A 26964-nucleotide genomic window follows, 5' to 3' on the forward strand; every position below is an offset into this window, starting at 1 on the left:
CACTGAGGTGTTCCTAAGTTGATATAAAATGTAAATGGCAAGCACATGCCTTTAGTCATAACATTCCAGGGAGAAAATGAGCACTTTATTCCAATTATAAAGTCAAATACAATCTTGATTTTTTTTTGGGGGGGGTGTTGTTTTGAATAGGAAATATTAAGCTACAAATAGACTCAAATTTTCAATGAGTTAAAACAAGGAAAAATGACTCTCAGTAGAGGGACTTACATTTATAATAGTTTTTAAATGTTTTTTTTTTCCCTCCCTTAAATGTTAATAAAAGCAAACTGATTATGTTTTGAACATGAAAAAATATTTTAGGAATCTTCCATTAGTAACCTTTATTGATCTTTTTATAATTTCAAAAAAAATTTCATTTATGTTTTTAAATATGCTTTGGACCAAAATAATCCACAGTGGACAAATAAGTAAAAAGCAATCAAAAACTCTCAGTATATGTCTCACCTTTGGTGCTATAGATAGGTGCTGATAAGTGTGAAAAATATATTTCCTGAAGTAGTAAACTTGTTCACATTCATACTACATATTTCCTTTTGGCTGGAACTAATTAACATATTTTACATACAGTGATTATAATTTGAGATAGTGCAAATTCAAATACATCTGATCATTTCAGTGGGTCCATTATTGAACTAATTAAGATCTAGTGGAATTAAGTGAAAAAAAGTTATATAAAAATTCATTTCATTTAATTATCTAATCAATCAGGTTTTTTTTTTTGAGCCTGAGTGTTTCTATCTCACCTAGACTGGAAGTGTAATAGCCATTCATGGTCCTGGAAACGTTAAAGATTTGCATGGAAGTTCTGAGCTGCTCTACTTTAAATCTGTCCTGGCATTTACCCCTCCTTAGGCAGTGGCACTGATTGGACACTCTGCAAACATGTGATTTACTTTATTCCTACTACAACTCAGAATTCTCAAACACAAGCAATCGATTCATCAGTCTTGGCCTTTCCAGTACAAGTGCGTAAGGACAAATGCCACCATATCTGGAAAAATGACTTTTAAATGACACATTTTATATCAGACTTACTTTTAAATATGTGGCAAATGTCACTTAATGACATTTAAGTGTATGTGTCAACAATATTTAATTTTTTTTCTTAGGTTCATATATGATAAATTCATGTTTTAATGAAAATAGGTCAAAAGTTTTAATTTTATCCATATAGGTGTGAATCAATCTACTGGACAAAAACCAAATTTTTTTAAAATAAATTTAACTAGGTTAATGTGTATTTCATAATTCATTTATCATAATCATCTAGAAAATTAAAGATGTTATTTGTCAACTTAAATGTACATACATTGAATTAAATAATAGAAGGATACATTATGTTAGATGAAAAGGCTATAAGTTTATGGTGTTCGAATACACCATAATAACTTAGTTTTTTAAGTTAAAAAGATATCAGATTCACTTAGGATCTTGTTACTCTGGAGAAGTATTACAACTAATTGAAAAACATGTTCTGCAAATTAAAAGACAAACACTGAAGACCCTCAAGCTGATTCTATAAGATCAGGTTGCTTTCATAATTAGTAAGGGAGACATACAAAAGGTAACACAGAATAATAGATAAATGAGAAAATAATACCTCTTAAAGATTAGTCTTTAAACAAAACCCCCCCCAAACCCCCAAACCTAGTCAATCTTAAATTCTTCAATAGTTTATCACAGAAATAGGTTGCCTTTAGTCACTGAGTTTGATTATTTACTAAAAGAGCTCATTTTTTAAAGTGCCCCAACTCCAGGTTTATTTAAAAAAAAGACAAATTGGCTATTTGTGCATAAAGAGTGATTGCTAATTTAGGAAAGATGAAAAGTTGTCAGCTATCAGTTTTCTGGGTCCTTTAAAACTCTGTAGCTCATAACTAATAAATATAGTATTAGATTATTGATATATAATTATTAACTTTAAAAATATTTTTCTGACAAAATATCAATAAATGGGAAACATTTTAAAATTTGAATAAATGGAAGTTGTTCCAATTTTCATGACAAATTTTAATAACTAAAATATATATTTATTACCATTCACATAAATAATTCTTATTAGATCAAAATTTATGTTTATATCATCCATTCATTTATCCAAAATAAAATATTGATAATCTGTGCAGGATTATGTATATATTGGTTGAATTCTACTTTTGGAGCTAATTTGAATTAAGAAAAAAATGAAAGTACTATATTAGCCAAAGACTGGATATTAACTTCTATAAAAATAAATTAATGTCATGACTTTATAAACTTTTAAACTGTTTCTCGGCCATTTGGCAGGTACTATATATAAATTGTGAATGGACTGACTTTTATTTGTAGGCTTTATTGAAAGAGCCTTCCCACAAGGATCACTTCATATATCACCAAAGTTCAACCATAATTAGTATAAGAAAACAATGGTTTTCACTTTGAGAAAAATTTAAAACTTTTTTTTGTTGAAAAGCTTTAAGTCAATAGAAAGGGTTATAGAAGAACCTAGAAAAAACAACATACATTCTCTGTTTTTGTTTGTTTTTAGTTAAAGAGGTAGTTTAGTCCTTTGTATTATAGCAGAATTATAGCACAATCTAATATTTTAGTTAAGGACCCATGCAGTATGATGAAACAAACAACAAAAATAAAAAAGGAGGAGATTGGGCTAAAATTTCCATGTTACAAAAACATGTAGAATCTAATTTTTTAATCATATTAAAACTGAATGAAAAAATATGCTATCAAGCAGATTATTTTCATTTGTGTAATATACAAATATAACACACAGAAATTATAATTATAATAATTAACCAGAGAATCTGGGAGATGGTTATTAAAAATGGGTAAAATTAACTATGAATTTTGAAGTGGCTCCAAATAGATGGCTGACAGATAATAGTTGGTATAATTACCAACTTTTGTCTCTGATCGAGTCGGCTGACATGATGTGCACAGCACACCGCTGTACATTTTAGCTGCTCTTAGCACTTACTTTCTCGTAATACTTGATTTCATATTCAGTGATGACTCCATTGGGATGCTCGGGCTCCTGCCAGGAAAGCTCGACGCTCCGCTGCAACACTCTCTCCTTCATTACTCCACTAACTTGCGAGGGAGCTGTTTGGACAAGATGTGTCAATAAACAATGAGAAAATTCACTGGCTGCTTCAAATCAAATGTCACAACTGATCAGTCCCATGCTGTGCCAGTTTCATTAAGGTAAAAGAAAGCACCTTTTCATAGCTCACAATTCAAAAGCTAATGAATATTCAAACAGGACCTTATTACTGTTCATAAACCTTAATAGAAATTTAAATTAAAGTGCAAACAGCAGAAGATAGCATTGTTCAAGTTAGTGAAAAACTGGAAGTGATGGGGATGAGAATGACAATTAAGCAAATGAATGCTAATTAAGGCCAGAAAATGATTTCAGATAAATCTCTTGTGATAAATTAAAGGTACAAATATTTATCGCACATGCTCCTGCAATGAACTTAAAAAAAAAGCCAAAACTAAGGTCATGCTGGAGAATTCTTGCAAGCCGTTATTTTAATTTCCAAACCAGAGAATGATCCATCATTTATTAATGTTTCTCTTGAACTGTTTAGAGAATCCTAAAGAACTTGAATTGTTTTTACAAATAAATTAAGGTCTCATCTAAGCTATCACCAAATCTTTCCCCTTTTGCAGGGAGGTAAGGTTGAGGATTCCTGAATTTAAGCAATTTTAGATCTGCCTCAATGAGGCAATGACAGGACAAAATCACAACATTCTTCTTCCCCCTTTCTTTAGATAACAAAATTCTTAGAGTATTTTCATTCTAATTAGTGGCTTATACTTCTTTTGGTACCCAAGTCTGGAATATAGCAAACTAATTTGCTCTGTCTAATTTGCTCAGTGACGATTAACTAGTTGTCTTCTCTGTCTAAACGAGAGACTGAAATGTACTGGCTGAATTTCCATGGGGTCATTATGTTTCATGTATCACATTCTATCTCATTCTGTAGAATATTTTCAGGCTGTTAATTTAATTTTCAGATGTCTAAAATCATTAACATTCCTGTTGACAGAGAAACAGTTAGACATGGCCAAAGCTATCTAAGACTGTTCTCTAGGTTTATCCCTTTGACTTTATTTTGTTTCTTTAGTGATAGCCTATTTCAGTACCTAGAAAGCATAATTTTCAGCTTCCTTCTGGTCTCAGTTATCTTGAGGGAGTAACAGGCAAGATATATGACTCCCATTTCCCCTCAGACTACATTTAACAATAGTATAACTAGGGCAGATTAAGTGGGGCAACTTTCCCTGAAGGGGATGCTGAGATTTAGCTACTCAGTAGACTATGGACTGACTGGAGGGATTTCAAGAGAGTTGCTAATAAAGCAAAATGCTTAATATTAGACTTTATTTTCCTGTTTTATTTTAAATTTGGTTCTTTTCCTAAAGAGAAAAACTTGGCTCCAAGACATAATAAAATATTTGCACTAGGCAAGCTGTCCTTTGCAGAAGATATAGGCATCATCACTATGCCTATTGGGATTCATATTCTCTTTCTTCTTTAGGAAACTGAAAAAGCAGCCATGTGTTACCATGCAAGCTAGAAGATAATGGACACACAGAAGGGGAAAGAAGACTGGGAGTTAATAATATCAGGGCTGAAATCCTGATAAGTCCATCTATACAGTGTGAACCTTGGGCCACATCAGTTGTCCCTTCTGCAAATGGCCAAAACACCATTGCTGCCTTCTTACAAATCTATTCTGATAATCAAATGAGAAAAAAAGTGTCTAAAACTATTTTTTTTAAAAAAGGGACATCAATATATGTGTAAAGAAATCTATAAAATAACTAATTAAATACAAAACTATAAAGTAGGAAGGAACCAAAAACAAATATTTATTAAAATCAATGCCAAGTACTATGTTAAAGCATTTTATAAATATCTCATTTGATCTTCACAACAATGCTAGGGGGTAGATATTATTATTCCCATTTTAAAATCAAGGAAACTGAGGCAGATAGAAATTTGTTGGCTTGTCCGCTATCAAGCAGCTAGTAAGAATCTGAGGGCCAGATTTGAAGTTGGATTTTCCTGACTGCAGTTCCAGTACTCTATACACTGTCATCGATCAGCCCCAAATCATATATAATAGTATTTACATATACAAATTTTTTGGAGGTGGAGGGAAGAGATAGTAGCTACAGTGGTACCTGTGATTCACTGATATAGGAAATTCCCAGTGAGGAAACTAGGGTCTTAGAGGTCCTTGAGGCCCTAAAAGTGTAAGCAACTTGCATTGGTCAAATAGTCAGTGTATAATAGGGCCAATAATTGAACTCAGTTGTTTCTCACAACAAGGTCTCACTCTACTAATTACATTATTAAACAACTTTTCTTTAGACTCTTTATGATATCTATTTTGCTTTCAAAACTTTTTTTGGCCTAGGAGAGAAAATTGTGAAAAGAAATTTATTGTTATTTAATAAACTGAAAGAATATTAAATAATAAATTAAGGGGGGAAGTAATACTACAGGCATTATAGGACAAGGTCACATGCATATTCACATAAACACAAACAGGATACAGAGTACAATGCTAGACTTGTGATCAAGAATACTTGGGTTCAAATCCTATACCTCAGATATTTAGTATCTATTTGATTCTAGGCAAGTCATTTAAACTTTCCATGACTGGTAACTTCTTAAATCTTACCTTAGAAGTCTTAAATGGGATTGAAACTATAGATCATTCATGATTTTGCATATACATTATTCTACCAAGTAGCGATGGATTGTAAAATGAGATAAGAATTATAAAATGCTTAGCTAGTGTTGGGCACATATTAAAAACTATATAAATACCAAATTATTAGCTAGAATTAACAACTTGGGGCTGTTCAGATAGTTATTCTTTTCTAGACAGAAAAGAAGCTATTTGTTAGTTTGGAAATGATCATTCTGATTCCTGGGGAGGGAGGCCTTTGTCTTCCCACAAATGGTCATATAAAGTATAATAAACATTATATGTATATCCTAAAATATAGAATGGTTTCTGTCATTTCAATTTGTGAAAAAAGAGAGCAGAAAAAAAACAACAAAAGGTATGTGGCTCTCCTGGTCTGCCTGAGGCAAATAGAATTATTTTGACTCAATATTTAGTAAGTCACATTAAAACACTATCTCATTATTTCACTCTAATTCTAGCTTCTCAGAGACATTATAACCAGAATTAGGGCAAAGTAGGTTCCAAGGAAGAAGAATGAAAATATATTTCAAGCATATTATTACTTGAAGAGACACATTATTACATTCTTAGGCTAACATTACTTTATTGTATAACAATAGACAATATCATACTTCTATCGTACACTAAGGAAAAATCTCCAGGCAACTGTATACCTCATTTCCTTAGTGCTTCCTGACTAAACAGATGCCTACTTCTTTTTTCATCCCCTGCTAGTCCCATAGTAGAACAGGGTAGACAGGCAAAAGTAACAGCTCACGTCATATAAGGCAGCATCACTGGAACAGGAGGAATTGGAATGTAACCTTTTAAAAAAGTCCTTTGAATACAACATTAAATCCAAGAAAAATGAAATTTTCACTTAGTTTTACCACTTTAAAAATAAAATTCTGTTGAATCTGACCGACAAAAACACCAAGTCATTTTGGTTTCAAACTGGTCTTTATTTCCTAGAACAGGCTGCCAAGAAAGTTCTAATGCAATGGTGGAGGATCCAAATGAACCTATAATCTCTCAGTTATGATCCAGAAAAAATGTATGTGAATGATATACCATGAAAGACATGTTGAGCATGTGAATATTTGTTTGGAGTCTTAAAGGGTTAAGAAGTCCTGTGCACTCAACTAATATGCAAAGGTTAAAAACCAAAGTAAAGTCTATTCATTTAAAACTAGATTTTTTCCATAAAAAGGAAATATGTTAGACATTATATGAAAAAATGCATTTTTAACTTGTATTGTTCTGAAGATAGAAGAGGAAATAATTGAAAAGAACAAACATAAAACCTTATCCTGAGGGAAAACAGGACATTCCCCTTTATTCTGAGTATTGACATTTCATATGTACGTATGTTATATATCTATATATACACACATGCATGTGTATACATATGTATAAATGTATGAGAAATAAATAACAGGGAGTTAGGAGTATGAGAATACAACTTAAAATATTAAAAAAAATTCTAGGAGCTAAGTCACAGGCTTGATTTCAGAGATGGCAGTGGGATGGCGAAGAGTTCAAGAAGTAATGTAATTCTAGGTTACATTAATGGGAAAGTTCACCTATCTTAACTTAGTGTTTCACAGTCATAGTGAAGGCAGGGTTGAGAAGGGGGTAGGATTCATTTATATTGTTTTTTCACATGATTATCTTCAGTTAATCAATAAACATTTACAAATTAAATATCTTGGCATTTTAGGAAATTCTCTTTATAAGTAAAGTATAGTAGAAGATTATTCTACTAGAAGTTAGAAATTTTGAGGTCAAATCTCTCCCTTTTCTGTAGTTACCAGTCACATGACTTTGTGTCAGTCATTTAAACTTACAGGTTTTTGATTTCTCATTTTTTAAAATAAGATTGGAACAAAGGGATTTATTAAGTACCAACTCCTTCATTATACATTTTTAATGAAATTAGTAGCTAAACATTTTCTAAGTCTTTTCAAGAGATTTATGCTGGTAAATTTTTATCCTATCAAGAAAAAAAAAACAGAGATGGGCATAAAAACCAAGTATCTTGCTCTATAATTGATATGTCAGGTAGCCACATTTTAGAATAGGAGGGAAAAAATCAGACTTATCAGTTCTGTATTTGTGATAGTGCTTCAGAAGTAAGAAATATCAATTCTGAAAATATCATAGTTGAAATTAATGAACTCCCATTCTTTTTTTAAGAGAACAAAAACTTTAAATATAAATTTTTCTTATTTTTAAAAATTTTTACTAAAACAGTAAAAAACTCACAAAACACTCAGCAGTGGGAAATGTTCCAGGAAAGGTGAAGATTAGTATTTAGTTCAAAACAGTGAAATAAAAAACAGTAATCGATTCAAGCATTGTGCTAATTTAGGTTTCCGAATTTAGGGGAAAATATGAGAGAAGTACTTTAGGTGGCCATGATACTAAAAGAAATTAAGATTTTTACTAGTGAAATGGAAAGTAGTGAAGGGACTGACAAAACTGTAATATTGTCCACTCATGGGCAGAAAACAGTAGATTTAAATGGAAATTGTCCCGTAAAATTTTTGTTGAAGAAGGACAGTTCTGTGGGTAAAGACAGAGTTAGTGAAAATTATAAAGCAAATTGTTCTTGGTATTTCTGACTAGACCTGTCTCTATTTGTGGAATGAGTCATAATATCATATATATGTGGGTTTAATAAACACATAAACATGCATATACCCATGCATGTATATATGCATAGATAAAATACATACACACACACACATATATAGCTAGCTAGCTAGCTAGATATGTAACTGAATCTAGTTTCTTAGGAAGAGAAATTATAAAGTACATGAAAATAGAAAAACATCAATGCTTCTCTAATAGTTAAATAATATCAGATAGTATAGAGTGACTTTTAACTGATAATGTAATTTAGATCATTTACTTAAATAAGTTCAGAAAACAGTAACTGGCCTACCATGTGAATGAAATATTAAAATATATATGAATAAAAGAAAAACATTCAATTCATATACAAAAGAAAATTAAATTGACAGAGGCCAAAATTGACCATTTTTAGCATCAAAAATTTAAATACCTATATTTAATTTTAAAATGTCAATTTATTTAATCCTCTGGAATTCAAGTCCAAGTCATACAGAAGGGGAAAATTGAAACCCCCCCCCAAAACTCCTTGATTTTCAATGTTCTATCTGTAGAATGCTAAAAATGCAGATACAAATATAATGTCAAACTTCTAATTTTAAGACATAAAGTGCCAAATATAGAACAAGTTAAGTGAAAAAGAGCAAGTAAAAGAATGAGTGATTTGTGTAATTAAAGATTTGGTATAAAGAAGCTAAGTTATTTAGAGGCAAATGAATATATAGCATATTAAAGCAATATCTATTGGATTCTTGATTAGTTAAGGCATGTAGAATGTGCTCCAGAAAGCACATTGTTTGTTATTAAGAGGGGCAATAAGAACAGGGGAGTTATTCCACCTTCATGTCTAAAACAATCAATTGCTATTTCCAAACTTGTCAACTGATAGCAATGTTAAAAATGAGATACTTTAAAATCAAATTGATCCTAAAATCAATCAGCAAGAATTTATTAAAATCTTACTGTTGTTCTCAACATTGTGTTAAGTTGATGGGGATATGAAGAAGGGCAAATATTTTGACCTTGTTCTCAAAACAAAGTCAATCACAAGGCAATGGGAAGATAGTATATAAATAATAATATAAATGCAATCCCCATTCCATACACCCTTTCAAAGGTGACATGGGGCAATTCTTCCATGAACAAGGTAGGGACACTGGGTTATACTGAGGGAGATATGATTCATTATTGGCTGAGAAATTTCTGAGTTCACTATGCATTTTGGAGATGGGAGGAGAGAGAGAGAGAGAGAGAGAGAGAAGTAGATCTGGAGAGAGGTCAACAGACTAAGGCAAGATGCAAACATTTGAATGACTAATGGGAGATTCTTGATTTATAGGTATGTGAGAGAGCTGCTCCTTCCTCAGTATGTACCAGGATTCCCAATTCTTAAAATCACAGAGACTGCTAGATTTCCCTGGGAAGACGTTCTTTCCACAGTGAATTTAGTTTTTATATTGCCTCCTAGGTAAAGAAAGCATTTACTCAAGTGAATTCTATTCCCTACTTTGCAAAATATTTCTGATTTCTGTTACTATTTTCTTGAGTACAAGTAAAGGCTTGCTGCCTGAGATTGTTTCTTTGCATAAAGAGAACTCAATGAGAAAAAGCTAAACTGAGGAGAAGAAAGTGATATTCTATTTTATAGAACAACCAGGGAAAGTGAAGTTTATCCTAATCTCAAAAGAACGATAGCCTAGACTACCAGTATTTGAGGTATAGAAAATAATTATTCTAGACCATATTCTAGATCAATAATATAAACATGTGGCTTGATCCCACTTCTAGGGACAGGCAGAAACAATGTAATTGGGAAATATTTAACAAAATAAATAAAAATACAATAAAACAGAGATAATGTTAACATGTGATTTTATAAGTGGATATACATCCTGTAGGGATTCCTATGAACAGTTTAGTGGCCCTCTTTTTTCTTTCAGTTCAATACCATTATGGTATACTAATATTCTTTCTGAAGACAGGACAGCAAAGTCATCCTGGAACCCACCTGTTCCCTCCCTCCTCAAGATTACTGTCAAAGCATCCTTGCTTTCCTCCCTAAGGATGGAAATTTGAGCTCCCTTTTGTTGCCTTGGAATGAATGGGGCTTTCCATGTCCCAGACCACATCCTGATATATTCATGCCATATGTGGGTGAACCATTTTATGCTACACAATCCATATATTCAAATCACCTATCTATCTATCTATCTATCTATCTATCTATCATCTATCTTTATCTGGAGTAGGACAGAAGGTAATCTCTTAAGGAAGGCAAAGATGGTAGGGGAGGAGGAAGTTGAGGAAGACTTCTACAGAAGATAAAATTTGAGCTTAGTTTTGAAGGAGACAGGAGACAAAGTTGAGGAGAGAGAGCACTCCAGAAATGGAGAATCACGGGTACAAGGGGCTGAGGTAGAATGTCTTGATTAATTAATAGAAGTTAGACTAATATATTTGGAATGTAGAGAGGGTGGAGGTGAGTAAAAGGTAAGAAGGTCAGAAAGGGAAGAAGGGACCCAATTGTGAAAAAGTCTAAATACCAGAGAATTTTATAATTGATCCTGAAGAAAACAGGGAGCCATTTCAGTTTACTAGGAAAGTGACTTACATTTTAAGAATATGGCTTTGGCTGCTGAATGGAAGATGGAATCAGTAGGAAGAAATCTGAAGCAAAGAAGACCAACTAGACAAGCAAACAAAACTTAGATGTTACACATTTATTCCTTAATGTTCAAAAAAGTCACAGATAACAAGGTTACTGTCTAAGAAAACCTTAAAATTCAGTTACTAGGAAAGTAACTTCAAATTTACTATACCTAATCAAATTTATGAAAAAAACCTTAGGTAGAGTATAGAGTCAACTGGGTTACAAATATGGAGTGAGAGTTTAGTGGCATTAGAAATCACCCAGTCAAGTTTTGATATGATTTTATTATTTTCTGTTTGGGAATAGAAAATACCATAGGGATGTTCAAATTCAACCCTTTGCTTTTTGGACTTAAAAGTTGCTACATATTATAGAACAACTTCCTTGAGTGGCAGAAAAATAACACAAATATGGCCTAATAAGACAACTTTGTGAAAGGTATGTGTTCCATAGAATCAACTATGTCATTAAATCTGATTGGCAATTTGATTTTAGTTCATATACATGATTAGTTTGAAGGTAATTACTGATTTTCTTAAAAAATAAACCATTAAATGAGCTTTCCTCTGAACTGGGAACTTTTGATCTGGAAACTTTCTACAAATTATTTCTACAAATACAAATTATTACCTCTTCTATAAATTAAAATCTTAGTTTCTTAGGGCCACACAAATATGTATCACAGGCAGAATTTGAATCTTAGTCTTTCTGACTCCATAGATTACCCTCTATTCACTTCCTGACAGCCTCTCAATTGATCCTATTGGCCAATTATCTCCAGATATTTGTCTATGCTTCATTGAGAATAGTACACAATCTCTCATGATTGAATGGCAATGAAAAACATGTTATTTAGTGTAGGCAGATAATGCAAAGAAAGATGAAAGAACAGCAAAACAAAACGCAATTATTTAGAAGACTAACCTCAATATAATATATTTGATCAAAATATTTTTATATATCACTGTACAGTTAAATTATTTTCATCCATTCAGACTAATCATTCTTTAACTTCCTAATCTTTTAGTATAAATAAAAAATCAAATGTGTGGGAAAATATTTTAATAGTTTATACTTTTGCTTTTACTTATATTTTTAATAAATATTTTAGATATTAAAATATATGTATATATATTACTTGAAATAGTAAATAATCATTTATAATATTTTCCAAATGAATTTTATTCTGGCTTCATCAATATATGGAAGTAAGCAGTATATAATATGCAACTGGTCATAAGATATGAAGTACAGAAGAAACAGTACAGGACTGTTACAGCACAGTTAGTTATATTATGTGACTGTGGTCCATACATAACTTAAGTTGTTTATTAGCTATTTTATCCTGGGAAAATCATTTGAAGTATCTCTCAGCCTCAGTATCTTCTTCTGTAATATGGAGAAAATAACAACTACCTTGAAGAGTATTAAGGGGAGTAGGATTCCAAATGTGGTCATTTAATTCGATTCAACATTCTTTCGATTATACAACAAATGACCTCTAAAATCCTTCTCTATTTAATGGCCTGGAAGCTATACAGTGGATGCCAGCATTCCTGCAAAATCAAAAACTGTCTTTCCTAAAGCACCTGTACTTATCTAGCTCCAGTAATATTCCCGTTAATTGATTTAACAAACATTTATTAAGTAACGACAACTCTGAGAAAGGCCCTGGGTCTTTGAGGAGAATGTCACTTCTACTCTCTTTCTCACAAGGTTACTGTGAGATAATATATAGAAGTAGCTTGGAAACTTTAAAACACTATATAAATTCAAGTTATTTTTATTATTATTTCCTCACAGATCACTTCTTTCCTCCATTGCTCCCCCTGATTCTGTCAGGAAAGCAGTGAATGATAGAAGACAAAATATACCATTTCTGAAACATTGCTGACCCTTGTGTTAGTGAGTCTGATTCATGACCTCTATCCTGGGAAAGGCTAGGATACCAGGGATTAACAAGTGGCAGAGGACAGAGACAAAATATCAGGGTTCTCGGACAATAAAGACAAGATGGGACTACTGGGTGGTTTCCAGACAACAGGCAGCAGCAACAGGGCTTGCAGAAACTGGAGGACAAGGCAAACAAAGATCTATAAATAGGTTGGAAGGCTGGATCCTAGAATGCTGGAATGAGAGGGAGGGTGTTAGAATTGTCTGTGCCTATGAAAGTTCATAAACGCCAGGAGTTGGATAGCTGAAACATGCTATTAACGGAAATCAAGATGAAGTAGTGAGTCAGGTACCTGGAAAAACAAACACGCAGTGGATCAAGGTCAGGCAGACAAGACAGTAGAGCCATCAGAGGTGAGAGTGAAGCAGGTGGTGAGAAAGCCAAGCAAATAAAACAGGGACTACAGAGAACACAGTTACCAGTAGCCAGGGTGAAGCAGTGGGTCGGGAATCTGGACAGACAGACAAGCAGACAGCAAAGTCAATACTAGGCATCAGCAAGCAGAAGACTGTGAGGTCTTGACGGTGTTCCTTATATGCTTCTTGTTAGGACAGGAACCAATCCCAGGACAGGGAGAGCAGGTAGGTTGAATGCACCTGGCTAGAAAGGGAGAGGGAAAGGGCAGCCATTGGAGGTAAAGCCTAACAATGACAAACCCCTCAGGGGCTCAGCGTTTTTTAAAAGGGACCTGCAGACTACAAATAAATAAATACATATACACATACACATACATATACATATCCTTGAGCACAATAACAAACACACATAAATATTTGTTAGGTACCTACTATGTGTAGAACGTGGTACTAGAAATTGGGAAAGTTAAACATTGATATAAGATTTAATCCCTGCCCCCAATAGATTTCCACTTCAATAATAGGTAACAGCAATATAAATATAAATATCAAGGGTTATATGACAAATGCACTAAAATTAGTTCCAGAAAATAGGTGCTATCAGTACAGATGTAAGATGTGAGTGTGTGGAATGTTGCATGCACTGTCAGATGTGGTTCCTGTGATGACTTGTTTTGTTTGTAATTTTTTTTTGTGATAAAGGAGGTAGATGGGGGCCTCCCACATGCATCAGGACATGCTTAAAGAATAAAGAGCAAAAAAGGCATCATAAAGCTTTTAAATTTTTTCATTAAAAGTTTACAAAAAAGGATTAAGCAAAGGGAAAATATTTTAAAATGGAATCTACCCTTTCCTACAAGAATAGGAATGTAGATTACTAATTAAAAGTCCTTTCTTCCTTCCAGTCTTTTTTGGCTTTTTTTTCCTTTCCAACCTTCATATCTTTTTGTTTTCTTTTTCTTTCTCTAATAGTTTTTGAACATCTATTTTCAAAACACTATGCTAGATGTTATTAAGAATACAAAAGCGCTTTTCCAAATTTCTTCTATTCTTAAGCCTCCCCTGTAAATCCCTTCCTCTGTGTTTCATCAGAAAACCTTATGTCATGCTTGAATGAAAAAAGAAAGGCCATTATCCATAAAATCCCTCTTTTCTATTTTTCTACATTTTAAAAACCCTGACATCATCCTTCATTTTATGTTCCTCTCTTCAATCTCTGAAGAAGACTTCACAAAGGCCAAATGCTTTACTTTACCCTTGAACCTATGATCCATCCTTCTTTAACAGTTTAATCATGCAATCATTTGCCTTTTCCTCTAAAGCTTCTCTCCCTAAACCTCTATTTCTTTCAGTTCTTTCTCTCTTTCACTTCCCTTACTTTTCTATTGGGTCCCACACCAATACCTACAAACATGCAAAAGTCTTCCTATCAAACAAAATAAAAAAAACTGAATTCCTTCATTTGACTTACCATCCCCTCAAACTATTGGTATCTCTTTTTTTTCAAAATTAAACTCCTAGAAAACAATAAGCCTATGTTCAATATCTATAATTCCTCCTTTCTCACTCCTCAATCTTTTCTTTACTTCTTAACATCAGTTTTATAATGTAGCCCTGAACTACAACCTGCAATTGAAATTTCTGTCTCCAAAGTGAATGATGATCTCCTAATTGCTAGATCAAATGACCTTTATTTTGACCTTATTCTTCTTGCCTTCTTTATAGAATGTGATTACTGATTATTGTCTCCTTCTGGATATTCCTGTGATTGCTATCTATTGGTTATCCTTCTACCATCCTGACTGTTCATTCTCAGTCACAGTGTGATAATCTATGATCTCTTCCAGATCATTCATTCTCTCTCTCTCTCTCTCTCTCTCTCTCTCTCTCTCTCTCTCTCTCTCTCCCCCCTCAACAGTTGTTTTATTAGACAATCTAGTCAATTATTGTCTCTATGCAGATTACTCCCAGGTTTAGATGTCCAGGCCTCTCCTTTGCTTTCTACTCTTATATCTCTCTCTCTCTCTAAGGGATACTTTCAATTGGATGTTTCACTTACATCTCACGTCCAAAACAGAACTCACGATTGATCCCCCTTCAAATAAACACCCCTTTCCTTAACTTTTCATCTCTTTCAAGGGAACTATCATTCTTATAGTTATCCATGGTCTCCATCTTCAAAGTCATCCTCAACTATTCCCTCTCACCACTCATATCTAATTAGTTGTCATATCTTATAGATTCTCTCTCCATATATATCTTTCATCATTCCCCTTTTTTCTCCATTCATATGGCTGACATCCTAGTTCAGGGCCCTATGGCCTATCCCCTGGACTACTGCAATAGCTTCCTAATTGGTTTCTCTGCTTTCATTCTCTCCCCTCTCCAATCCATCTTCTGCACATCTGCTAAACTGATATTCCTAAAGCTCACAGCATTGCCCTACTCAAGAAACTCCACAGGCTTCCATTTATTTTTAGGATAAAATATAAGTCCCTTTGTTTAGCAATTAAAACTTTTCATGATCTGATTTTAGGCTGCTTATTGGACATAATTATTTTTCTAGCACTGCATATTCTAGTCAAACTGATGGGATTTTTGGTCCCTATTTAATTTTCTATCTCTCTTTTTACAGGCTCACCCCATATCAGGAAAGTGTTCCATGATCACCTTCACCTTACAGAATCGCTTTCTTCCTTTAAGATACAAATCTAGTACCAATTTCTAATGATACCTATCATGCTATATCCAATTGCTACTGTCCCACCACTGCATTACATTTTCCCTCTATGTTATATACATATTATATATATAAATATATAAAATATAGTATTTATTTATCTGTATATGTGTTGTTTCTCTGCAAACACAATGTCATCTCACTGAAGGTAGGGATTATTTGGTTTTGTCTGTTTCCCACACCTAACATGATTATTTGACACATATTAGGCACTTAATAAATATTAATTGAATTGTTTGTATGAACAGAAGACAGTTCCTGTCTGAACTGATGGAGGAGATTAAAAACACACACATACACACATACACAGAAATAAAAATAAGGCCAAGAAGAACAATACTAAGGCATCTATAATTACTCCAACATGGGAATACTGTAAAGGGAAGGACAAGCCACAACAAATAATCTTGCTTTTACTTTTGTCTTCAACTTACTAATAAATATCACAACATGGCTATTATAATTAATGTCTCTATTTTTACAAGGTCTCTGTATGTGATAGAAATTTTCTGAAAGACATTTAACACAAATATTAAAAAAATTACATACACATAAGTCTAAGGGATAATTTCAGTCAAATGTGCTCTTAATGTTTTCTGTTTTGGAATGTAAATATTAATATTTTAAAATCAACTTCATCAAAGTAAGAATAGTCCATGTGCCACTGAAATTTAACCCACCAAACTGTTTGACTGGACTGGTCTCCTTATGTGCATATAGAGAGTTACACTGAACATTAAATAGAATTTTTTTCAAAGATAAGTTAACAATACTTTTTATATTAAAGGAATATTTTATATTGTATTTATTAGTGTATTATGACCTTGGTTATACTCTTAATAAAATATGATTCTCAATTTAGGGTCCCAAGCTCTAAGTTACCAATGAAAAACATAGAGATGAGAAAGAAAATCATGAACATGCTTAAATAAATAATTCATAAAAATAATCTTACATTGCTTATCATCTTTATATAAAAGTTTCACATTAAGTTCTCATTTTATGCCATGATGCCGATAATTAAGAGCTTTTCAATAATAATTAAGTAAAAATTATTTAGACAATAGAAACAACAAGAAAAGCAAATAGTTTTATCAACCTTTGTTTCCAGAATAGGAATACCATTGACTCACATAGAAAATTACAATTAGAATGACCTTTCTTATATTCTGCATAGTTCTGTATACTTTCAGGCTTATTTTACATACACCTCTCCTACTGAGAGTCATTCCTAGAATGATCGTCCTCCATACCTCTTGCATTTTATCTAACCTCAACTCAAAATTTAAGGAGACCTTTCCTGGTTCTTCATATCCTTCAAATTCTATTTCCTTCCCTTAAAAATTAGTTTCCAGTTATATGGTATTTAGTTTAATGTGCATATAATTGTTTTCATGCTACCATCCACTCTAAAATGTGAGATCCTTAAGGGCAGGGATAGATGAGAAGAAAATTGAAAGTTGTTATTCAGTCATTCACCTGGACTTTTTGTGACCCTATGTTTTATGTTATCTATTGAGATTTTTTTGGCAAAGATACTGCAAAGATTTTCCATTTCTTTATTTGGTGGGTTCACATTTAACAGATGAGGAATTGGAACAAATGGGAGTCAAATTCCTTGCCCTGGTTTACACAGCTAATACATGTTTGAGGTCAGATTTGAACTTAGATCTTTCTGACTTCAGCTCTGGTGCTCTATCCACTGCAGCTGGGTAGCAGCTGGGTATAATGCCTAGACAAGAGTAAGTAGCTGCTTAATTCTTACCATGTCGACAATGACAACAACAACCAATATTCTGAAGACTAAATGTATTATGGTTTTTTTGGTGGTTTCTTTTAACTCCACCCTTTTCTTGCATTATTTAATTATACACTGGTTATTGCAGAATAGTAAAGATAACAGATGAACAAAACCAGTACTGTAACAGTATTAGGGAAATAATAAAGAATCAGAAGAAGGTCTCTAATCTATTGGAAAACTGCTATATAAGAAATTTATGGAAAGATATGGATAAGAATCCACAAGAAGGGGAGGCATTAAGGGGATATAATAGAAAGTGATTAAGAAAGTATTTGACCTAACAAAATTATGACTCCTTGCAATTAATGAAATAACTTCCTCCTTTAGCAGGAGAGTATTTCCAGCTTCCTAAATAAAGCTTCCTCACTGTTCTTTTCTTTTCTGAATTCTAATGGTTCACATTACACAATACTTGGTATTGTTACAATTTAGCACTTGTTTCTTGATACACTTTGTGTATGTTGTTGGGAAAATTCACATTAATTAATTAATGCATTGGAGTGTTCTTTGTATTAATTTTACCTCTCCAGTTACAGTATATAATACTGGAGACCTGAGAGTATATTGCACTGAACATATTGACATCTAATGGATATTCAGTTTTAGTCAATATTTATTAACAAACTACTCTTTGCAAGACACTGTGATGGGTTCTGGGGATATGAAGTTTAAAAAGAGGAAAAAAGAAAAGAAAAATCTTCTTCCATCAAAGACCTTACAAAGTATTAAGAGGATAAAACATATGCATAGATAGGTAAATACGTAATTTGATGAAGAGAGAATTAATGATGGTTGGATACCTGAGAAGAATGCCATTGGAAGCACATATAGCATTGGAATGAAAGCTATCTTAAGCTTCTTAAATCTCAGAAAAACATTAAAATCTCAAGTTTATGTTTTCACCATTCTATATAAAATCCTGACAAAGCTTTTAATCTTTTGTTATTTTTTTAGATGGATCTTCCAAGAAATTAGAGGTTGAAATGAATAAGAATCCTCTCCTTCTTCCAAAAAATGAACTTGGATTACTCTGAAATTTGCAATATGACAGAACTTGATAATCTCTAAGATCCTAGAAATTGAGACTTGGACAGTTGGGAGAGTAAACACTGGAATGAATGAGAGCCAGGGAAACTTTAGAAGGAATTTAACTTCAATTTTAGGAGAAAAATGAAGATTTTTCAGATAAAAATTTATGACATTTAATAATAATAGTAAAACAATAATAATAGCTAGCATTTATATAGCACTTTACAAATATTATATCATTACACACACACATATACATACACACACATAAATACACATATAGGTGATCCTCTAGGAGCAGGTGAGTCCAACCTAGGGCCTAAGCATCATAGTGCCCTAGGGACCCATTCAAGTGACTCATCAGTTTTGTTTTTGTGTGGTTTGCATTGTATTCATGAATGGCTCCTGAATTCTGTATGAGGCCCTTGTGGGGTATTTGTTGGGTAATGTAGGCCCAGAAGACCTAAAAGACTGGTCACCACTGACCAGGGGATCTTCATTTAGAAGGAAAATATTATTATTACCCTCCATTTTTCAGATAGAAAAACTGAGGCAAAACTAAAGTTAGATGACTTGCATAAGGTCACACAGTCATTTAACAGCCTGAAGTTGGTTGTATCTGAACTCAGATCTTCCTGACTCCAAATCCATTGTACTACTTGAGTCTCAGATAACTTTTTTTTTTAGTTTTTGCAAGGCAATGGGGTTAAGTGGCTTGCCCAAGGCCACACAGCTAGGTAATTACTAAGTGTCTGAGGCCGGATTTGAATTCAGGTATTCCTGACTCCAGGGCTGGTGGTCTATCCACTATGCCACCTAGCCACCCCTCTCAGATAACTTTTTGATACCATATTTTTACATTTTATATTACAGGGAGAGCTATTGCTAGCATCTTATTTTCTAATAAAGGTCCTATTCATTCCAGGCAGAATACCAATGTTTTAGAAACACTAATTTAATTAAAATGTGAGACTGGAGAAGTTTGCTTTTATATCCAGGATAAAGTATAAAATATCCTGTTTGGCATCTTTCAAGTCTTTACACTTTATTTCTCTGTTCTTCACTATCCAGTAATACCTGCAAACTTGGTAGCTTAGAATATGACAATTCATCTCTCTTGACTCCATGCCTTTGCATTCAAGATCATTCTTCCTGGAATATTTTCTTTCTTTCTTTTACTTGACTTTCTGCTTCTTTCAAGACAATCCAAATATGAACTTCTTGGTTCCCCTACTCTCCCAGTGCCTCCTCTCTAAGATTATTTCCATTTACTTTTTTATATATCTCATATATGTGTGTGTGTGTGTGTGTGTGTGTGTGTGCATGTATGTGTATGTATATGTCATTTGCAGGTTGTCTCCCCAATTGAATTCCTCAAGAGAATTTTACCTTTGTTTTTCTTTTTATCTGACTCAACATAATTTATGGCACATAGTAAATACTCTACTAGATAAAAATAATTTTGATTGAATGGCAAATTCTGTACCTCTTCTAGTATTTTACATATCTGGCTAGTTAAAACAAATACCTCTCTAGTCATCCAGCAGAAATAATCTATTAAAAGCAACCCCCGCCCCAAGACATACACACAAAGGGCCAATACAACACATAATTTCCAATATAAGTTAAATAAAATAAAAACTCCACACCTGATTCATGTATACATGCTTTCTTTCTTCCTTATAAGGGAAAAAAAGAAACAAGTCAGCAGACCTCAATGATTAGGAAGAACAAATAAATTTCTCCCCCAAATTTTTACTATTTTCACATTTGTTGCAAAGTTGCATTTGAGACAATCCAGTTCTAAAGCAAAAATGTGATGAGACAATTGTTAGCCTCTGATTTAATTCTCAACTGAAGGTTATTGCCTTATTTTAGCAATGGGGAATTTATGGACTGAATTCACATTCATGTTATTTTCTCTTGAGATTATTTAGCAGGAAACATAAGCCAGCTGTAGTCCAACTTCAAGTTCACAATGGCAATTTCCACTGTCATAATCCAATTTTTATATTGAAACTGAGCTCCTAAAAATGACAAAGATGTATTCCACTGGCATTCCAGGGCATTGGGATATAGATCTTAGTTTTATAGGTTTACTATGACCTTTGAAACCTGTTGCTGAAAACTACAGAAGAAAATATTCCTTCCAATTGTTAGGGGTCATGAAATTTTGACAGACAATTTTAGAAATGCTTTATTAAACTCCATTTGTGAAGATAACTTAGTCTATAGTTTCTGCAAAATAATGAGTGAATTGTATGCAGCACACAATTTTCTCTTTTATTCACTTGTATCTAAGGAAAAATATCTAAATTGTACCAATTTGAGGATACTGACTGGCTGATAATAAAATTGTATTTGAAACACTTTAACCTTTTTCTATCATTATTATATAGCACTTATGTGAATGCAATGCTTATTTGAGTACAAATTCATTTACATATTGATAGAATATACTCATCAATTTTATAAAGGAAATAGTTCAAGAAATTTCAACACATATCCATCAAGAATTATTGATATTTTCATGTATTTTTGTTTATGCATATTTTAGAAAATGTATCCTTTTTTAATGGCATTTAGGGAATTTTTATATTTGTATAATTAATGTCTTATAAATGTTATTATAAAAATGAGTATATTGGAATATTTCTAAATTTCTGAGTATGACTGTAATGTTTTTTATCCAGTTTCTCAATGATATTTATTGTTCTGCCAATGTTTGCTTAATTATAAGAAGATATAAATACTTGTCTAGGATCACACTGCTGGTAAGTGTCTGAGGCTGGTTTTGAACTTAGGTTTTTCTGACATAATACTAGTTCTGTGCCATTTAGTTGCCTATATAATTTCCATATTTATAGTCTACTAAATCATGAGTTTGGGGTAAATTATGATATACATCAATGGAAAGAATACCCATACCAATAACCTTTGGACAAACCAAAAATATTTTATATGAGGCCATATTTCCCCCATTTGATCTGTGAGATAGCAATGATGAAAGGACCAAGTGGAATCAAAACTTTGTGACTATCACTTTTCTACTTTATAACTCTCCCTCAGCCCCAGCACCCTATCTTTCTCATATCAATTTCTTATAATTCTGCTATAAAGTATCATTTGAAGTCTTCTAAGTTCAAACCCAATATGTGCTCAGCCAACCTAGCCATTTCTCAGGAATATTTTAAACAATTTTATATTTTGTGCTTGGTGGGTTGATTTTTAAACAAATTTTCAATAGTTTTATTACACTTCAAAGTTAATTCAATTCTAATCCAACACCATTTTACAGTTCTCCTAGTATTTATATGTATGTATGTATGTATGTGTATAGACACACACACACCACATTGAAGAAGATAACCTACAAAATTAAAGTTGCTCAAGACTGTTTAAAAACATGTCTATTAAATAAAAATAAGGGAAACCTAAGCCCCTTCCTGTATAATGTCAGATTCTCTGCATAGATTAACCTAATTAAAAAGATATATCTGGTTACAAGAGTCTCACTTTCTCAACTGTATTCCTGAACAGCTTCTTTATGGGATATACTAACCTACTCCAATGCAATGCACTTAGTCTAATACAGTGTACTAATAATGCTTAATACCTTTTGACTAACTGACCATTTGTATATTAAAGAGTTATTGATCCAGACTTTCTCAGGAATAAACTGCCTAGAAATAAAGTAGATACTAATGAAAGTTACATTAACTTTCCCAAGTCACTTGGGTAACAAGCAGTATATGGCAGTTGTAGTCTACCTAAATGACATTCTAGTGACCATACAAAATTAATGCAGCTTCCTAAAATGCTTAATTAAAACCCAGGAGTCATGTAAGCACTGGGAAAAATCTTGTTCATACAGAACCATTATTTATAAGGGAAGTTCTAAAATTTAGGAATGGATTGTGTCCCAAAAGTTCATTGGTAAGTGGATCATTTGGAACATTGAGAGCACCTATGCACAGAAAGCATGTTATCAAAGTTATCTAGGTTTCTTAACTAATCTACAAAAGCCCAATAAGCCCATAATGTATCTGAGATACTGTATAATTTCAGTGAAAAAATAACAGAATGACTTTATCTTATTAGAAAATTAAAATAGTTTAAGATATGATTTTGTTTATATTGAATTCAGACATTTTATTATATGAGATGCTCTCCTTCCCAGAAAATCTTTTTCTGCCTTAGATAAGTCACCTGAGATCTATTCACTCTTCTCCCTTTACATCTAATGCCTGCCTCTCGTATTTGAAACCTCTGTCCAGACTGTCTTGCCTCCTAGATGTGCGACTCTAGCTATGCCTTTCACTATATTTGACATGGTGAACTGAGTAGCCAGCTGAACTTGGATTCAGAAGTATCTGGATTCAAAGATACTCATTTAGCTTAGACCATATGAAAATTACTTAAACTTTCAAAGACTTGATCTTTGTCTATAAAATGGGGTTCATAGATCTTGAGTTGGTAAGGACTTCAGAGGCCATCTAAATCAATCCCACCTTTCACAAGTAACACATAGCTATAATATCTATCTCATAAAATTATCATGAAGCTTAAATGAGATAATACATGAAAAATGCTTCACAAACTTATGTGTATATGTAAATGCCTCATCCTTTCCTGTCTACCTCAAAAAAAAAAAAGAATTGAGTTCAGAAAAAGACATCATTCTTTCTGATTGTGTCTAGGAGGAGAGGAAAGTATAATACTTAGATGCCTGTCCCAGTTAAATCTATCTTTTCCTGTCCCCTCTCTCTAAAAGAAATAAAGAACAGAAGAGAGCCAAGAGAGCTTGCTCAGCAAATGCACCAAATCAATTTTCTGGCTAACCTAGATTGTATGGTCCATTGATAGTAGAGAATGTGTCTTACTTATACTTGTATGCTTGTTAGGGATTTGGGAGTCCAGGGCATAAGAAGCCCTTAACAAATGTTTATTGAATTTAATTGAAGGGTTCAGAGAAAACTAAGGGGAATTTCACATGATATGTCTCACTGTATAAAGAATAAAAAAGAGACTCAAAGATTATAAGGAAAATGAGAAAAATCTTTCCCCATCAGTCCCTTTTTAAGGGATGTTCAGTTTTGCATAATTCACATCTCAATGTCTACCTATAGAGGCTTATTCTTTAGTTAAAGGAAAGATAGACTATAGCCCCAATTTATGAATAAATGATAATAACCAATATTAATTTAGGGATTTGAAATTATATTTTATAGTTGAGCAAATGGAAAAACTTGGAGGTTAAGTGAACGGACCATGATCACACAGCTAGGGAATGTATGAGGTGGAATTTGAATCTAGGTCTTCCTAAGTTTGCTCAACTGCTTCCAAGGATAAGGTTGTCAGACACAGTAATACATGCCATGAAAATAAAGGTAAATTACTTAGGATCTGTAACTAATGCTCATAGTTAAATAATACATGCAAAACCATTACTAAAGGTTCAAGTAGTGAAGCCAGTAATATCATTATTTCTAATGTCTTTCAACTTTTGATAAATTTGTAATGTTTCTTATTTTTCCTTTTGGTGCCCAAAGTGTTAATACTTTTTTAAAAGAATATTTTTTAAATTCCAATTTAAATTGCTTTTCCCTTTTACATCAAAAATATTTGTAGCTAAATGCCTTCTATTCTATATGACTATACTGTAATTGAGGAATTTTAAAAATCTGATTTTAGTGCAATCTGATTTTAGTGCAATAAAGTAATCACAAAGTACAGAATTCATTAGGGAAAATATTTGTTTCAAGCTTTGAATTTTTTCTTTAATTTCATCCCTTTTTAAAAAATCATTATTTCATGAATTCTCTTTTCCTCTTCTGCTTAAAACTGCTTTGGCTTGAAGGAGCATCTTCAAGAACCCATTTACTTTCCCACTCAGTATTCCCTCCCCTCTCTATTACTATAGAGGGCAATACAGTCCCTCACACTTACTACCTAAGTGCCATCCTCCACTCCTTACTATCTTCTCAACCCCACCTCCACCCCACCCCACCCTTAACTAATCTCTTGACAAGATCTAAGAATTCACTTTAGCATATCTCTAGACCATTCCATCTTTTCTCCATTGCCATCACTCAAGTGCAGGCCCTCATCAGCCTTTACCTGGACTAATGTTAAAAGCCTGGTGGTAAGTTGGTCTGTCTCAAGTATCCTACCCCTATCTTCCACTCAATAAACTCCTGTGATTCTTGATCTCCTCCAAAATGACACTGGCCTCCCAGCTATTCTACTAAAGAGACACTGTCAGTTTCAGAAAAATTCTCTAGCCGTGCCTTCCTGCCTGGAGACCCTACTCATTTCTACCTACTGATTTCCCTGGCTTTCTTTAATTTCTGTATAAAATCCCATCTTCTCCAGGAAGCCTTTTCTAATTCTAGTGCTTTCCCTCCAATAGTTATTTCCCATTTATCCCATATATAGAACTAGCTTGCACATAATTTTTTGCTCATATTAGATTGTCAGTTCCCTGAGCATAGGAACTAAAATCATATGTTCATTAAAGGTACTAGAGTTTGTTAAGCCTTCAATTCTTCAAAGAATATACACATTTGCTTATATAAATTCCACATTCATATACATATATAGACTCATACATACACACATATATATATTCAAATATATAACACATGACAGGCTGCAATCAAAGCATTTCCATTCTTATGTCAGTATGCCACAACCCTAAATGAACAACTTGCAAACTTTCAATTATTATACTTTATTTTTGCAAGGCAAATGGGGTTAAGTGACTTGCCCAAGGCCACACAGCTAGGTAATTATTAAGTGTCTGAGACTGGATTTGAACCCAGGTACTGCTGACTCCAGGGCCGGTGCTTTATCCACTGCGCCACCTAGCCGCCCCAAACTTTCAATTATTAAAAACTTTCTTTTAATGATCAATAATAAAAAATACAATCATGGTTAGATAAATTAGATGGATATAGGAACAAATAAATATTTGGTTGAATATAATAAGGACATTTTCTATTCAATCAAAACTATAACATATCTCTACATTTTTCCTTTACTTATTGGTTTATAAGATACTATAGTGGTTTCCTGAGCCAGGAAGCATTAAGTATTTATCACAACTTTCATTGCATGATCAAATAATACCATTATTTCACTGTGCAAACCAACACAACTCTTTTCTTTGGTTCCCTAGCATTTTAAAATTACTGTCTTGGCATGAAGTAGAAGAAGCACTATATTAGAAAACAGTACAACCTTCAAATAAATACTAGCCCAATAAACTATCCCAATGACATAGGCAACATCTCAACATAGGCAATCATCTCGATAAAAGACTTATTATTGTCAACAAATATAAATACAAGACCATGAAAATATCTTGTCCCCAAAATCACACTGATAATGTGCAATTAATGTTTATGTACTTACTAATATACAAAAGAGTACTTTTTTAGTTCAATAGTAAACATATCTTATTATATTCTTTGAAACCATTCTAAATTTCCCACTCTAAATTTCTCTGGAAAGTTGGGTCCTCTGGTGTTCAGAAATTGCTGCATATCAGGAAAAAAATGGGATGAATTTGTTGCATAGTTAGTATTTATGTAGAGTATGAGAGTATGAGTATACCTTGAGATGAAAGGTATATTATTAAGATGTATATGAATATTCAAAAGCAAGAGATTTTAAAATTTGATTTTAAGAGCTCTTAAAATTATAGTCAAGGTCTAAGAAGTAAATGATTTCACTAAACATCTGATGCCTGAAGTGGAAGCAACAGAAAAGGGAAAGCTTATTATGTTCAAGGAACTAAAATATAAAATATTCTTTAGGAAACATTTTCAGGAGGTTGAAAACATGAAGAAATTGAATGTCTCACCATAAACAAAGAGTAATTGCCCTTCTCATAGTGTATAACAATAGTAGTGACAAATTCAAACAAAAATAGATTCCTGTTGCCACATATTAACTTAGAAAAACCAAGTTAACATTATCTATGTGTTATTGAATTTAATTAATTTTGTTAAATATGTCCTAATCATATTTTCATCTGGTTTAGGCTGAAATCAGCTGATTTATGGGC

At 32.9% G+C, this 26964-nt stretch overlaps 1 protein-coding gene across 7 annotated transcripts in view; it reads right to left on the reverse strand.

The window, feature by feature from the left end:
- EPHA7 (EPH receptor A7) overlaps nucleotides 1–26964 on the reverse strand; it is a 220177-nt gene that overhangs the window by 39349 nt on the left and 153864 nt on the right. For all 7 annotated transcript variants that reach the window (XM_074187180.1, XM_074187182.1, XM_074187181.1 and 4 more), the window contains exon 6: nucleotides 2996–3120. In XM_074187180.1, coding sequence (XP_074043281.1) covers nucleotides 2996–3120 — 125 coding nt within the window. The remainder of the gene's footprint in view (nucleotides 1–2995; nucleotides 3121–26964) is intronic.

This window comes from Macrotis lagotis, chromosome 5, assembly GCF_037893015.1.
Source record: "Macrotis lagotis isolate mMagLag1 chromosome 5, bilby.v1.9.chrom.fasta, whole genome shotgun sequence".
In the NCBI taxonomy this organism is placed as follows: domain Eukaryota; kingdom Metazoa; phylum Chordata; class Mammalia; order Peramelemorphia; family Peramelidae; genus Macrotis; species Macrotis lagotis.